The sequence below is a fragment of the Apostichopus japonicus genome, chromosome 2, assembly GCF_037975245.1.
Source record: "Apostichopus japonicus isolate 1M-3 chromosome 2, ASM3797524v1, whole genome shotgun sequence".
In the NCBI taxonomy this organism is placed as follows: domain Eukaryota; kingdom Metazoa; phylum Echinodermata; class Holothuroidea; order Aspidochirotida; family Stichopodidae; genus Apostichopus; species Apostichopus japonicus.
In genome coordinates this window covers 20,143,006-20,157,974 of record NC_092562.1, presented here as the reverse complement: position 1 = coordinate 20,157,974, position 14,969 = coordinate 20,143,006, and the positions used below count along the sequence as shown (strand labels likewise).

Sequence of the window (14,969 nt, the reverse complement as noted above, 5' to 3'; positions counted from 1 at the left end):
CAAGCAATGCTGTACAGAGGGCAAAACACTATCAGCAGATCTGACAGGGTACTGTCAAATCAACGCAAACATTTCACGCTGGTTTTCTCTGCTGCTGTAACTGGTGATGCCCAAGATCACATGGTATTCTGAATGTCTGACAGTTTACATGAATGTCAAATACTCTCTTCAGCATGACTTACAAAAGCAATAGTCTCTTTCCTCACATTACATTTCTCTTTTATTTGAAGACCAAAAAATTACACAAGTTGTAGAAAAAAGTATTCTTGAACAAAGCCACACTTTTATTTGAGCCTCAGAAAAGTGATATTTAAATTCATTTACATATATTTTAAGTGCTAAGATTCTGGAAATTTGCCAAGCATTTGGAAAAAGTGAAATGTGGTTTGCATGTCATTGACTGAATAGTTCCAGCCAAACAAGTGTCCTATATATCTTCACACAACCGACAAAAGTTTACTCCAACTCAATGCACTCTGTTTTTATGAAACAATACCAGATCTGGTCACTACTGAAACATATCATTGAATAAATTCAACAGTTACTACATCATCGCAACTTTTCAAGCGTAGGTAGCTTTGAATTGTTTTACAAATGAAGAAAGTTTCCCCCTCTCTTCCCCTTCCCTTCCCCAAACAAAGAAATATCTGGTTAACCTACCCTTTCCTACTTAAGTTATGACATATTTCTATTTCCTGCATGATTGTATTAGGCTCATTCTAAGATCACCCACATTTTTCGATAGCATAAATAATGTCTGAATATAAAGAGCTGAGCAAGAACTAATGCCTTGTACAATCTCATACCCCTTCCTACCACTACCCCAACCCCCCCCCCCACACCAAGTGATACCCTCAGTACAAATTATGATGACAATGTTGGTTCAATTTGTTTGATTTTTCAGCAAGTCTTAATCATCTATGGAAGTCTCTGTTTCAATGCAAGATATTTGTACAAGGTTCACCAAGTTTATTGTCCAAAGATATCATAAACTTCTCAGAAAGTTAGATAACATCTACGTCTTCTTCGACATCCAGAACTGTTTGTATTTTCGAGCATCAAAGTTATCGTCTAAATCATCTTTGAGGTCTTGTTTCCTCTTAGCTTGGTATTTAGCTAGTCTAGCTTTCTTTTCTTCTAATGTAAGACTGTTTACATCAAATGGAAGCTGAGAAGATATTAAAGAAAAAGAATGCTCAGAATAAATAACAACAAAAAAAGAATTCATTTTGACTATTCAGTGTTACATATTACATCCATGTCCAGCTGAATAAATCTGAGTACTTGTAATGATTCTAAACATGTCTAATGTTTCTAAACATGTGTAATGTTGTTTCTAAACATGTCCAATGTTTCTAAACATGTGTAATGTTTCTAAACATGTGTAATGTTTCTAAACATGTGTAATATTTCTAAAGTTTCCATTGCGTTCCAATTCTGGATCCTTGGTATCTGAGCCTTGAATCAAATATGCAACAACATTTTAATGTTTACTGAGTGTACATTTAAAAAAAACTTAGTGCCAGCTATATCACTCATTACTTTCAATTGAAAGCAGAAACCACTACTGCACTGGTATGGTAAATTTTATATTTTACAGTTTACTGTAGAACTACATTTTACAATAGACTTAAGTTTGCTTAGACTTATTTATTGCATTGATCTGTGACATTATTCACTAATTGATTTCTTTAATCTAAGTTGCTGATCATTTGAGCAAGCTTCAAAGAGGGTATACCTTTGAATCATCCCATTTCCTTTGACATTTTACTTGCCTTGACCCAAAAGTAATTCATCCTATTTTCTTCGTAAACATTAATGATGCCTCTCACATGGTCAACATTTTTGACTACTTTCAGCAGGATTGAGCATAACGATTAAATGGATATGTCCTAGTGGGAATGAGCAACAAGTAATCAAATGACCAAAGCAAGCCTTTAAGGTTAAAATGTAATTTTAATACAGACACAATCAGCTGCCTTATTGATCATAAAATAAGATGGTCAAATAATAGTATTGGAATTTGTAACGAATGTTCAACTTCATTTCAACCAATTTTACTGTTTCTTCCAAAGCACTGTCTATCAATGAGACATCTTATTGTCTCATTTATCATTCCTAGACATTTGGTAAAACTGGTGCAAGAAACAGACCCTGAAAAAAAGCTTCTTTAAGATCATACTTTCTTCTTGTGAGAAGATGAGTACTCACATATAATAATTTCCTGGGTTTGTTGTACTTTATCCTGTACGTGGAACCATCTGGATTGACAATTACTGTTGGATACAACCGTGCATATACTTTACGGTTGGTTTTGGCAATAGAGGCACGATTTGAGTTCCATCTTGAATTTAATGTTACTGTAGAGCATTTGGTGAAGGCATTGAATTGTGTTTCCCAAAGACAGGCATTTGCTACAAATCTGAAAAAAATGAATGAGAAATGAGTAACTTACAATGTCTTATTAATGACTGTGTAGTGGCTATAATAGCTATGTCAAAGTTAAAGCCTACTAAATTGTTTGAATCTTAGTGAATCAACAAGATTAAAAATGCACTGTAAATTTTGCAATCAACTGCATTAACGTTTGCTGTATAATTCATGTAAATGGGTAAAATACTTCATAAAATGTAAAATACAAAATTGCTGTTTCCTCCTTTGACGGTATCAATTGCATTTGTTTTCATGATGCTTGTGTCGATTTTAGATTGTATTCAACGAATTTGGTACAATATGACATTTTAGCATAGCAACTGCATTGTCCATCGGCGCAGCTCTGCATATATGTATTACACAGCAAACTTAACATGCAAACTTAACATATAGCCCATTGTTGAAACTTTCATCGAAGCTGATCCATGTGAGAAAAACAGACACTGAAAATGTTGACCCATTTAACCCAGTTTGTCTTCCATGAATGATATCATCATGAAATTTCCCAAAGTGCACCCTGGTATGGCATAGTGATATACTAGTAGTAGCATGGACACTTCGAAGTTCGGACACCTAAGCCTTAATACACCCCAAAACTATATCTTCTGGTCTAAATCACCTGAAAATATACTTGATATGGTGGGAGAATTGTGTTATATTATGATACACGGCCAAACTTTCTTTCCTGCAAACTGTTTTCAAGTTGTATTTCAAGAAGATTCTTTGTGATTGTGGAACTGGTATTTCTTTGCTAGAGTATTGCGAAGTTTGGACACCCAACCCACAGTGTGGCGCTGGTGATCAAATTGGTGGCGCAGTTGCTCTTTCAGTAATTATAACAGACTTCATAGATCTCCGTCATTTTACTGATAAATATGTAAGTACTTACTTACACACGGGTCATTTTGGAGAGAAAATAACTGTAGCTTTTTAGTTTTTCGTGAAATTGGCTGTTGCTATAGGTTGTCATGGTGAAATCGTGTATTTCTTAGGGTGTCCGAACTTCGCAGTGTTCCGAACTTCGCAATACTAACTATAGGCCTAGTACTTAGTAGTATGTATTAAAGTTGTGTAAAGATAACTATCCCTACTTTGACTAGGTCTTGATTAGCGAGTTATAAGCACCATTATCTTGTGCCAGGCTAATTAAGCTTCAGGTTTAACTAATAATACTATGCTTCTGTGAACAGAGAGAAAGCGCACATTGGCCTAATGTGAGGCCTAGCCTTAATATTACTACTTGCTAGCCTTGCACAGGCCTAACAACAACTTTAACAATATTATGATAGACATATTCGACAAGTGATCGACTATAAGAAAAAGAAGGATAAAATTGCTTTTCAACTTCATATCGATTTCTTATTCAAAGATTATACCATATTCAAGATTGAAATAAGAAGCAAAAAATAAGATCTACCACCTCAGAGAGTGAAAGGAGGCGGCCATCTTTGAGTCTCGTTCAATATTATGATTAGTATTTATGCCTTATAGGAGCGTTCTCACCTTAACGTATTTTTTACTGACAATTTTATCGCAGTTGAAAATATTTAATCATTCGAACATACTTTTAATACAATTTCATATAATTAATTATTACAAACTATCGAGTTAACTATGCTAATTTTTTTACCCAGGCGTGACATGTGACAACAAAAACAACTTATTTCGTAATAAAATGGGAGTGACCATTCAGCCGAAAAGTTAGCGATTTTGCTATCCAAGGTAGAAACAACAATCCAAAGACTTATGCGGTGTACCTAGCCGAATTGTACGATAATTAGTCACATAAAATATTAACTTATAACTTGTTTACTTATTAAACGCTTAACGCGCAGATCGTTGCAGAGGAAATCTCGCTTTGCTGTCGTCGTCTTCTGTTGGTTTCTTTTTTCGTTACGAAAGTAGAATGACGAAGTTTTGTTTCATTCCGTCACTAGTTTTGGCTACTATTGTTTGGACAAGTCTCATAGTTTTGTCTACTGCGGAATCTTTGCAGTGTGTTCATCCACCAAGTGTTTGGTGCAGTGACCAAGCTATTGCCAAGGCTTGTCAGGTGACTGATTATCAACGTTTACTCCGTCATACTATATCATATGCATATATAAGGCCTTATATAAAGTAATCTATACGTCTTGAAATATTCCACTTTAGGCCTTGCTTGTGGTAATAATAACAGCCACTGAAGTTTAGGGAAGCATATTTTCATTGTTCTGTTGGAAAGTGCTATGTCATGTGTGGGCTTCCAGTGTATGTAAAAAAAAAAATTCTACAAAGAGCTATGTTTTATGATAAATCAAAATGACAAGATAGATTGGTATGGGCATTTGATTTGATTTGATTGATTCATGATATATACATAGTCATGTCAATAAAACTTTTTGGCACAAGTAAAATTCACTCGGTTCGTGAAAATTACAGCTACAATAACGTTTCCATTCTTACGTTGTGTCCTTATTTTAGTGTAATAAAAAATTTGACAAATAATTGAAATATTATTTTTTCATAATGTTAGGTAGAAAAGCAATGTGAACGATGGAACCTTGGCAGTGCTAAAGCCCTACCTGTTGGTATCGCTCTGTATTATGAATCACTCTGTCCGGGATGCAGAGAATTCATCGCCGAGCAGTTATATCCGACCTGGCAGAAAGTCGGTAATGATGTTCTCAATGTAACACTGGTGCCTTATGGTAATGCAAAGGTTGGTTGCGTTAATCTTTTTTTTTTCTTCTTCTATCCAACCAAATCATAGCCTCCATGGCATCTTTCGCGAGTTCCTGCTTGCGGGAAGATCAGATATACATACATACATACATACATACATACATACATACATACATACATACATAAAGAAAAAGTGTTGGGAAAAAATGTCCTGTACAGGAGGTAGATAGCAAATCAAAGCATTCTTGCTAAAGGGTGTGAAGACTCGTGCAAAAAGAAAAGTCTAATGCCGGTAATCTGACCTAGTTTCGAATGAGGTGTAACAGAAGTGTTAGACACCACCATCGATCCCAGAGAATACACACACAGCTTGCTACCGTCGGTAATTAGACACTAGTGTACAGTCAGTATACATACAGCTGCGGTCAATACCCACAGCACAGTGTAGAAACGATACAGCGATGGACATCTCAGGTCTAGATAAAAGATAACAAGGTATCACGTTTCATTACTGTCTGCATTTTGCAGCGACACAAACAAAACGTCACTTGCAATTAGCAACAGAAAGTTAACTTTTTCAGATGGCTGCAAGCGGTTTGGAGCGAGTCTTCAATGCTTTTAACAAGATGATAATAGTGGCATATTTAGTACTTCTAGTGCAGTTATGGACACAACTTCTATTAAGATTCCCCTTGTAGTACTAGTACTGTAGGAGTGCTAGTATCGGTATGCATTCATCTTGTTGTAGTACATATCAATGCTCAATTGCCTAGATTATGAGTACAAATCCATCAGTGCGAGTACAAGCAAAGGTAACATCAACCTGTACAGTTCCAGTTTTCAATCATTCCTTCCTCTACTTTAGGAGAACCTTGTAGACAACAAATGGGTATTCACATGCCAGCATGGTGCCCAGGAGTGCCTGGGAAATATTCTTGAGACCTGCATTTTGTACGTTGCCAAAGACTTCACAACTGCTTTTGAAAGTATTCATTGTATGGAAGCTTCGGATGATCCAACAACATCAGCCTCAAAGGTATTTTACTGTGCTTTTCAATTGGTAAAAACATCTGTCGGTGGCCTAGCCATTGGAAAGAAAGGGAAGGGGGGGGGGGGACTAGGGCTTGTGAGGGAGAGAGGGTTTCTACCTAAGCCAATACATTCATTATACATTAGATCTGGTGTAGAATAGCCTGTACTTGGGGACCACTTGAAGTGTCCAGTGAATTAAATACTGACAGTGACAAACAAGTTGCCACAATTGATTTCATCACGCAGTTCTATCATTGTTAGCAAAGTTGTTAGGCCTATATAATTGCTGCAATTGAATTGGTGACTTCTATAATTTGTATGTCCATATCATGACCTCATGGACTGATAGCATTCAAAAGGGCAAATTAAGATAAGCAAAGAAGCACAAGGCTTATTAAATATCCTTAGGTTATTAACAATGATATCTCTGGCATAGCTCAGAGGACATCCTTGAATTGAACTTTTAGAAACTTTAATGAGAGTGATCAATGTGTTTTGGTCATTTGATCTGGTATTCTTATTCAGGGAGTTGCTATTCAGAATCCCAAATCTTGCAGTACAATGCGGTACAAATTACACTATTTTCTATTTATTTATTTTTTATTACACTATGTACATTTACTTTTCTTTGTAATCATTGAAGTTCCAAAAAATCCTAGTTTACAGTACATAAATATACAACATGCATGTGCAGTATGACCTAAACAGTTGAAAATTCTCAACATAAAAAAGTTACATCATTTAAGCACCCTCCAAAGTTTTTTAAAATGGAAAGAACCACTGCTACCCTCCAAGACTTAACATAATATTCCCCTCCCCCTACCCCTCCTGAGCAGGATGAAATGGTTCTTACGTCCCTGTTTCTAACCATTATGCTTCCGTTATGACTCTAGCTACTGTACTGAGTTTACCACTTTCTGTTTTCTTTTTCCTTCACCTTGTCTAATGTATTGGATACAATCTTATTCTCAACAGTGCTGTGCTCAGTTTGACCTGAACTACGATCAAGTTTCAAGTTGTGTCAATTCTAGCCTTGGTAACAAATTGGAACATGAGATGGCGATGCGAACGGAATCCCTTGATCCTCCTCATCAGTATACACCTTGGATAACATTGAATGGGGTGAGTATAGTTTAATGCAAGTATGGTATAGTATGGTATGGTATAATGGAGTATTTTCATAAGATGGTGACTGAATGTGGTGAGTGTAATGCAAGTATGGTATAGTATATGGTATAGTATGGTATGGTATAATGGAGTATTGTCATCATATGGTGACTGAATGGGGTGAGTATACTAATATGGAGTATTGTCATAACTTGGTGCCTGAATATGGTGGCCTACCAAGCTCAGTCCATGAAAAAAAAGGGGTCCCGTGAAAACATACTCTGCAATTTCAATTCACTAAAATCGCACTAGAAAATTATGAAACTGGATAAAAAAGTTCTTTCCTTTCCGATAGGATTGAATTTTTTGAGGGACACACAATTTACTGCACTGCATGAAACAGTTGATATGTAACTCGCAAATTGAAAAAGGAGCAGCGAAAAAACGATTGTGAACAAATAGTAAAAAAACTTAGTCAGATAGAGGGTTGTCCTATCATATGGCAGTTTTAAATGGCTTGATAATAAGTGAAGCACAGTTAACATGAAAATGCAATATTTGCAGTCCCGGTTCAGTAGCTAGTTGTTTTATCAATTTAATGTCTTCACATGAGTTAAAAGAAATGTTGATAGTTTGTTTCATTATTTCTCATAACAATTGCATCATGACTTAAGAAAGTTCTGTTGTTAAAGGCTGAAGGTAGAAAGCTGAAAAAGGTGCAAAGTCACTAACTGTGACTTGTACGTGAGCATAACCAGGGGGTGGGGTGGGGGCTTAAGAGGCAGGTGGGGTGTTGTTTATTTCAATCTCTAACTTTGAATATTCAGTAAGTAACATGATTGAATTTCTTGTATTTTCATAGGTACACACAGATGCTATCCAGGATAAAGCACAGTCTGACCTCCTCTCATTGGTCTGTGAAACCTATCAAGGCACACCTCCAGCTGCTTGTTCAACCAATCAGAATGTCTGTCCAAGAAAGGTTTAAGATGTCAAAATCATGAATATTCTCTCCTTTGTTTTTTGAAACTTATTAAGCACAACCTGAAATTGAAAATACTAACTATTTTTTATATCACATATGCAGACAATTGGAATGGTATTGGCACAAAGTATCATGATTTTACTCATTTACATCTTTCTGAAAGGCACAATAAGATATCACTCTTGATTCATGATGCAAACATTGGCTACTGGCTCATTTGAACATATTTCTGTATAAGATTCTGAATGTTCGATGATTATAACTGGCTTGCTATAATGTTCATGTTATAAGTTTAAGATAGGAATCTTCCATTTGTTAATTAAACCATGGCATCAGTATCACAAATGTAACAATGAGAATCAGTGATAACAATAAAGGAAATTTCAAAATGGGCCGGCCGCACAGACAGTACTTACTGTGTCAAATAAAAGTTTTGTTTCCAACTGTATTTTTTAACTAAAATTGTAACCTTTATACTTGACCTTTGACCTTTGTAAGAAAGATGACTTGCCAGAGGTTTCCAGTGTCACACAAACATTCATGTGTTTAAGGAATGTTCTTAAAAATGTTCGTTCATGAACAGAAGCTGGACTCTTTTATGTTAGTTTAATAATCCTTCATATTTTGGTACAAAGTATCCTTCTGTTCCATTCCCAGCATGTATCTTACAAATGAAGGAGAGTATAGTTCTGTTATAAGGAAACCAAAAATAATTTCTCCAATTTTTGTATAATTTCAAAAAATAATGCAATATTTATCAGGAATTTCTTGACATTTATAATGTTTATAATAGTACAAGTATTTTGGATCCTTGTTACGATTGTTTCTTCTTCTTTTTTTTTGTGCAAATTTATGTGGTATTGTTCAGGCTGAAGGGATGGAGGGGGAGGGTGGGTTGGCCACTAAGGGGAAATGGATATGAACAACAATATATTTTATGTTGAAAGGTATAAATAGACTCAGAGATTTAATAACCTCTTTCAAGGCCATTGCAGTATTATTTTCACTGGTATAGATATGTTTGGTGTATCCGCCATGCACATCTTTTGGCAAGGACATCCAATTTTATGTCATCTTCCCAACATTTGTATCAATCCTATCACAATACAGTGCTATGGAATTAATTCTTGTCTGTTACAGGTTTTCTAGTTTCTTTCTTACACCTGCTTTCCTTTTAGTAGATAAGCAATTCTTTGGCTCTTCGTTTTGCTTTAATTCTTTCTCTAATCATATTTTTGATTAGTATTTTGTTTTATATCTGACAAAAGAATTCTTTAATTATTTTTTCAGTGATTTTGTGTTGGAATATATGTGGGGAAAAACTTTCTTTCCTGTTGACTATGAGGTGCAACCAAAAGTGTATAGGGAGATTTCTCCGAATATCGCAAAATTTTACCACAAAGTTTTTCAAGCATGCCGACAGATTTATATTGAACGTTTCTTTTCGTCATCAAGGCCAAGCTGATTTTCATGCATGCTGAGCATCGATTCTGAGGGATGGGGGTTATAGGGGTCCTCCTCGAGGCGTTGATAGGGGTTGCCTTTTAATGCACTGACAACTAGGGGTGACTATGACTAAGGAAACAATTTCTCTACCTCCAATCAAGGGCAGAAACAACAAGGCTATCTCAGCCTGTCTGTTAGACAACAGACAAAATAACTTCAAATAAATAGGACGAATGTCACAGAGACAATCTGTCAAACCAGCAACAACATTGCGGAGCGCTTTTTGACCCAAGCCAACCTAAAAGGAGGGGGCTAATCCCAAATTCTCCAAAACAATAGAGTGAACATAAATTTGGTATCAACAGGGGCTGGGGGGGGGGGGGAAGAGGGGTCCTGTGGGTTGTAGTTTAGTCCTCATTGAAGATCATTAGGCTTAATAGCGTGAGCCACGCCAGGCAATTTCCAAGACTTCTGTAGAGTTGTGTTGCACATCTACACACACACTTGTGAAACAAACACAAATCATGTTTTATGAATTTTGTTTCTTGGATTTATTTGTACACTTCTTAAACATAGATAAAAATAGACTAAAAAAGTTGTAGAACAAGAATAAAGCATCCAAAACCTGTTGCTGAATAACAAAAACTTTGAAAATGTATTCCTTTGGGTGATCGGGATGATACATGTGATCCTCCGAGATGCCTCTGACCTTTGACAAGTCACAATAAATGTAACATCCATTGCAATGCAAAAGTTTGAAGCTGTTCCTTCTTTTTGCTTCTATACATGTGAGAAAGCAAAGTGAAGGTTTGTAAGTTTGAAATAGAAATGATTACATTGAAAGTGAAGAAAGTTGCAATGATTCTCACCAAATAAAACAACAAACAGGGTTGTATTCCATCATGATAACCTTGAAAAACAGAAGTCATTATAAATACAGAATCTGGAAGAATCAAATAAATCCCAAGAAATAATTCCAACAATGGTCACATTTTCCGCTTAACTTTTCTTTCAAACTGGTTATCAATGTTCTTACTTTTTAAAGCTCTCATCAATTTATTAAAGCATTTCATAAAGCCCTTTTCTAGCTACTTAGAAACTACATCAAACAGGATGCATAATGTTAGGGGGTGATACAAACGAATCAATTTAATTTATGATCCAAACGTTAAAATGTGACAAACCACAAGCTCATTCATCCTAGAATAAGTCTAAAATGTAATGCCCTAAATGTTAAAAAATCTTTAAAAAGTGGAATAGATCATGTTTTGGAAGACACTGACAACAGAAGGCCAACATCTCAAAAATTTGAAAGTGATAGTTGTTGTTTTTCCAAAAGTGGAATATCTTATTTTCAAATTTATTTTTGCATTTTCTCTTTGAATGTTTGGGGGGGGGGGGGGAGTGGGAGATTGGGTGATTAAAAAGACAAAATAAATGGATAACTGCCAAAATTCTAAGACATGGATGGATGACAAATTTTGATTTATGATGGGGTTTTTCCATTTCTATACCATCCTCAAGATCCTAAAGATTTATAGGGGCAGGGTCAGGGGAGACAATTTCTCATAACCTCATTTGGTATATTCAGAAAATGCTACCAAAAGATTGATCTCTTTTGAGTACTTTTGCAGTTGTGAATGAAAGAGAAGACCCTCCTACCCCCCACCTTCCCCCACCCCTTCTTGGCTGCCAGGAGATTTAAGAGTCACTGTTAAACAAGTTTTTATAGTACTGCACTCAATAACGGTCACAAATATTACATGACAAATACAAAAAGGAAAGGATATTCTCGATCAAATACAACGGTCTATAGAATACCAAGTACTGGAATACATGACATGCATCATTTTTTTATGCCACTGTTCTTTCCTCTTATACATCTTCAAAATCTCTTTGGTGACCTAGTTCCCCGACAATGTATAGGCCTTTGACAATATCATACACAGACTTTTTGAAACTCGGGCCCAAAATATCGGTACAACTCAAAATGTACAAACGTTGCAAGATCAACAGAGAGAAAGCGAACGATCTTGCAGAGCTGGAAGTTAACTGTGATGTAGAATGAAACGTTGATATATCGATGAGTTAATCGCAAACGTACCATACTTTATACCAAACAACTTTGAAAACAAAACTTGGCCTTCTTAGAAGTCAAATATTCAAGGGCAATAATCCTCATTTATCCAATTCAGGAGAAATTATAGCTTAATATTTTTTTGGACGGCCACCTTATAAAAGGAAGCGATGAAAAACTTAAGACGGGATGCAGAATCCGATGCAAAATAGATTACATAGAGACAACCAGATGGAGAAGCTATACACAATAAAGTACTCATATACTTTATGAACCCTTAACACCATCATAAAAATATGAAACAAAGTTTGATTTGAAATCATGCTCGGTTTTATGCCTAAAACGGTTAAAAATACTGGGAAAAAAAAGAAAAAACAAACTTTGAAAGTTAGTTGTGATCAATCACAAATCATAATTGAAAATTGAAACAGTTGTGTTTACATCACACCCCTAGAAAATATTCATAAAACATTTATTTGAGGAAATATTCCATCACTTTGTCCTCTCTCTAAATAGCCCTTGGGACCTCCTAAACCAATCAAGACGAAAACACAAAAATAAGACAAGGAAGAAAAAAAAAATTCAAAGGTACATCAATTTACAAGTTAATTTCAGATGTGCATGGAATATTAAAAATAAAAAAGTGGGGAGAGACAGAGCAAAGCATGAAACAAGAAAACTGTGTACCAAATTGTTTAGAAATGTCGCAGGGACACAGCTTAAAATACTTCCGTCGATGATAAAAAGGTTACAAAAAATATATATAGGAACAAACATATGGAACAAATACTATAATGACCATGTAAATTTAAGTACAACATTTAAACACTGTCACAAAAGTGACAGAGATACCCCCTGCTCTCATTTCTAGTTTTTGACTTTTTCCACTTTTTTTTACCACAAGTTTTAATACTGTATATTTTTACAGTGCATTCAAGAATATTCACATTCTTAATACACGGATGTGAAGGAAGGGATAATAAAATAGTTATTACCACCCCATTTGTGCTACAAATAAACCCCATTTTAGAACCATACCCAATAACAGAGCCATTTTCACAGTCTTCTTTTCACAGCCCTCCCTTTAATTTGATAATTTTTAAACCATTCTCAACTGTGTCTAAAAATAATTATGATATCGTTAAAACCTTGAGGGGGAAAGACCTTTGCAAAACAGAAAAAGAGTTTTGTCAATCATAGCAGGCTTAAAGTTTGGTGCCGACAACTTGAAGATCTTGTGTCGTAAATGTGAAGATACTTTCAAAATCACTTTTAGTAGAGAGAAACATGTGAATTTATACAAAAACCAGGAATATTAAGTTCAAAGAGATCTGTTTTCACTGCTCTCCTGGAGGGACTATCTTCCACCTTCACTTTTCTTGAAAAGTGTAAAAGAACCCTTCACCATGAAAAAGAAAGAAACACTTCAACATAAATCACAGATGGCTTTTCATTGTTGCGCCACCTGACGTCAAAAACCACAGGATGAAACAAAATATATTTGTTTTTATGACATTTGCAAGCTATGCCTTTTAGGACTTCTTGATTCAAGAGATCCCTGATCCACTACGTCAGCTTGTCACTCGACAAACACGTACTAAGTTAGTTTCAGATCCTTGTCGATTCCATCGGTAAAGAAAGAAAATAATTATTATCAGCTATGGTTTCCGTGATATATGCCATGAGAGTTATCGACGGAATTAAAATGTTCGCTACACATCATTGTAACAAACTGAATGCAAAGAGATTGTAACGTACCATAGGATGTGGGAATTAGCAACACTTTTCCTTTTCAGTTAGTTGATATCATCTCATGATGTTATGAGTTGAAGCTTTGATGAATATGTATATAACCAGGATAACAGTGTCAAGCACCCCCAGTATTTCTCTCACACTCACCCCACTGCCCCATCCCTGCCTCATATCTTGCATATTTGATAACAGAGAATATTATGATGAATGATAAAAATTTGCAAGAAAAATATGAAAATTCACTGCACGAAGAGCAAGATAAAAAACAAGAAAAATTTTCCGAAGTTGTGTCATTTGATTTGGTCCATCATCCAAACCATGCTTTCTTCCAACACACTGCGTATGACTGTTGTTGCTTGGCTGTTAACACCTCCCTCTCTCGAGCAGTTGTCCTCTGGCAAAACTCCTTTTCGCTTGTCTACTTTTTTCGAAGAAACATCCATCGCTACATGAGAATTGCACTAACAAAGATAATATACATACAATTTCTGCAGAATACACACAAGCTGCCCATTTCTGCAGAATACAAACAAGCTGCCCACGTTCCGCCGAATACACACAAGCTGCCTTTTAAATACTACGCATGCTACTTTAAAGCCTATGCATCTCTTTGTCTCTCTCTGTGCTTTGTTTATCAACAGCTCATCGACTATCAACAATAGTCAAGTCTTTTTCCCTAGTTTGATAACATCTAGACACAACTTCACTCTCCATTGATCTGAAAGTATTTACAAAATAAAAACTCTTCTTCCGTTGAAATTCGTCACGATTTCCAATATACTCTTGAATACGATTCAAACTCGCTACCTCGAGAAATTCTGTCCAAGCAGACCTGTTTTTGTGATATCACCGCACTCATCCGCAACAGCAGAGAACACCAGATACAACTTCTCCCCGTTCCCACCACATAGGGAACATCTCTGTATCGTTTCCATTCTCTATGATGATGAGGAGTTCCGTCATCAACTTGTACACAACGTGACACAGAACTTCTTTGCTAATAATTAAGTATCAAACATCTTGTTTGCTTTAGATATATTGGAAGAATAACACGGTCATTAGTTATTGAAGGCCGGATAGTCCAACTTCCCCAATTGTCTAAAAGTTCTTGTAAAACTTTGGTGGCATAAAAAATTACTATTTCGATACACCATTTTTTGAAAAATTTGCATAATAAGGACTTGCAAAGTTGTCCATCGTTGAATACAAATTTCCTAGAAGAGAAAAAGGGGCCACTTTCTTTATGTGTAGTGGTCGAAGGATCCCAGGTATTCCAGAGCAGCCTTGTAGCAAAACTGGTATTGGTCCTACGGGGGAACAAAGACAAGATAAAGGAATTCATTGTTAAAACTGGTCTGATTCGAGACAAAATGCAATCGTATAGCTCTTTTATGAACCCAGTTAATGGGACTATGTTAGGTACAGGTCAAAGGTCATCTTGAAAATGACCACACAAGTCATATGGCAATGAATCTG

The 14,969-nt window shown here is 35.8% G+C and overlaps 3 protein-coding genes across 5 annotated transcripts in view; 1 reads left to right on the top strand and 2 right to left on the bottom strand.

Moving 5' to 3' along the window:
* Positions 1-261: 261 nt before the first annotated feature.
* On the bottom strand, positions 262-4,009 carry LOC139981535 (large ribosomal subunit protein mL55-like). Its single transcript, XM_071993998.1, has 3 exons — positions 3,854-4,009; positions 2,212-2,422; positions 262-1,168 (listed from the first exon to the last, which is right to left on the bottom strand). Exons 1-3 carry the CDS (start codon positions 3,877-3,879, stop codon positions 1,016-1,018), a joined length of 390 nt encoding a protein of 129 aa, XP_071850099.1. The 5' UTR covers positions 3,880-4,009; the 3' UTR covers positions 262-1,015.
* Positions 4,010-4,227: 218 nt separating this feature from the next.
* On the top strand, positions 4,228-11,079 carry LOC139981529 (gamma-interferon-inducible lysosomal thiol reductase-like). The gene is made up of 5 exons (XM_071993985.1): positions 4,228-4,486; positions 4,946-5,131; positions 5,960-6,130; positions 7,102-7,248; positions 8,096-11,079. The coding sequence occupies exons 1-5, from the start codon at positions 4,340-4,342 to the stop codon at positions 8,219-8,221; spliced, it is 777 nt and encodes a 258-aa protein (XP_071850086.1). The 5' UTR covers positions 4,228-4,339; the 3' UTR covers positions 8,222-11,079.
* Positions 10,192-14,969, bottom strand: part of LOC139981488 (receptor-type tyrosine-protein phosphatase delta-like) — a 234,767-nt gene continuing 229,989 nt past the window's right edge. For all 3 annotated transcript variants that reach the window (XM_071993903.1, XM_071993912.1, XM_071993923.1), the window contains one exon: positions 10,192-14,800. In XM_071993903.1, the coding sequence (XP_071850004.1) occupies positions 14,735-14,800 (66 nt within the window). In that variant the 3' untranslated portion in view covers positions 10,192-14,734. The remainder of the gene's footprint in view (positions 14,801-14,969) is intronic.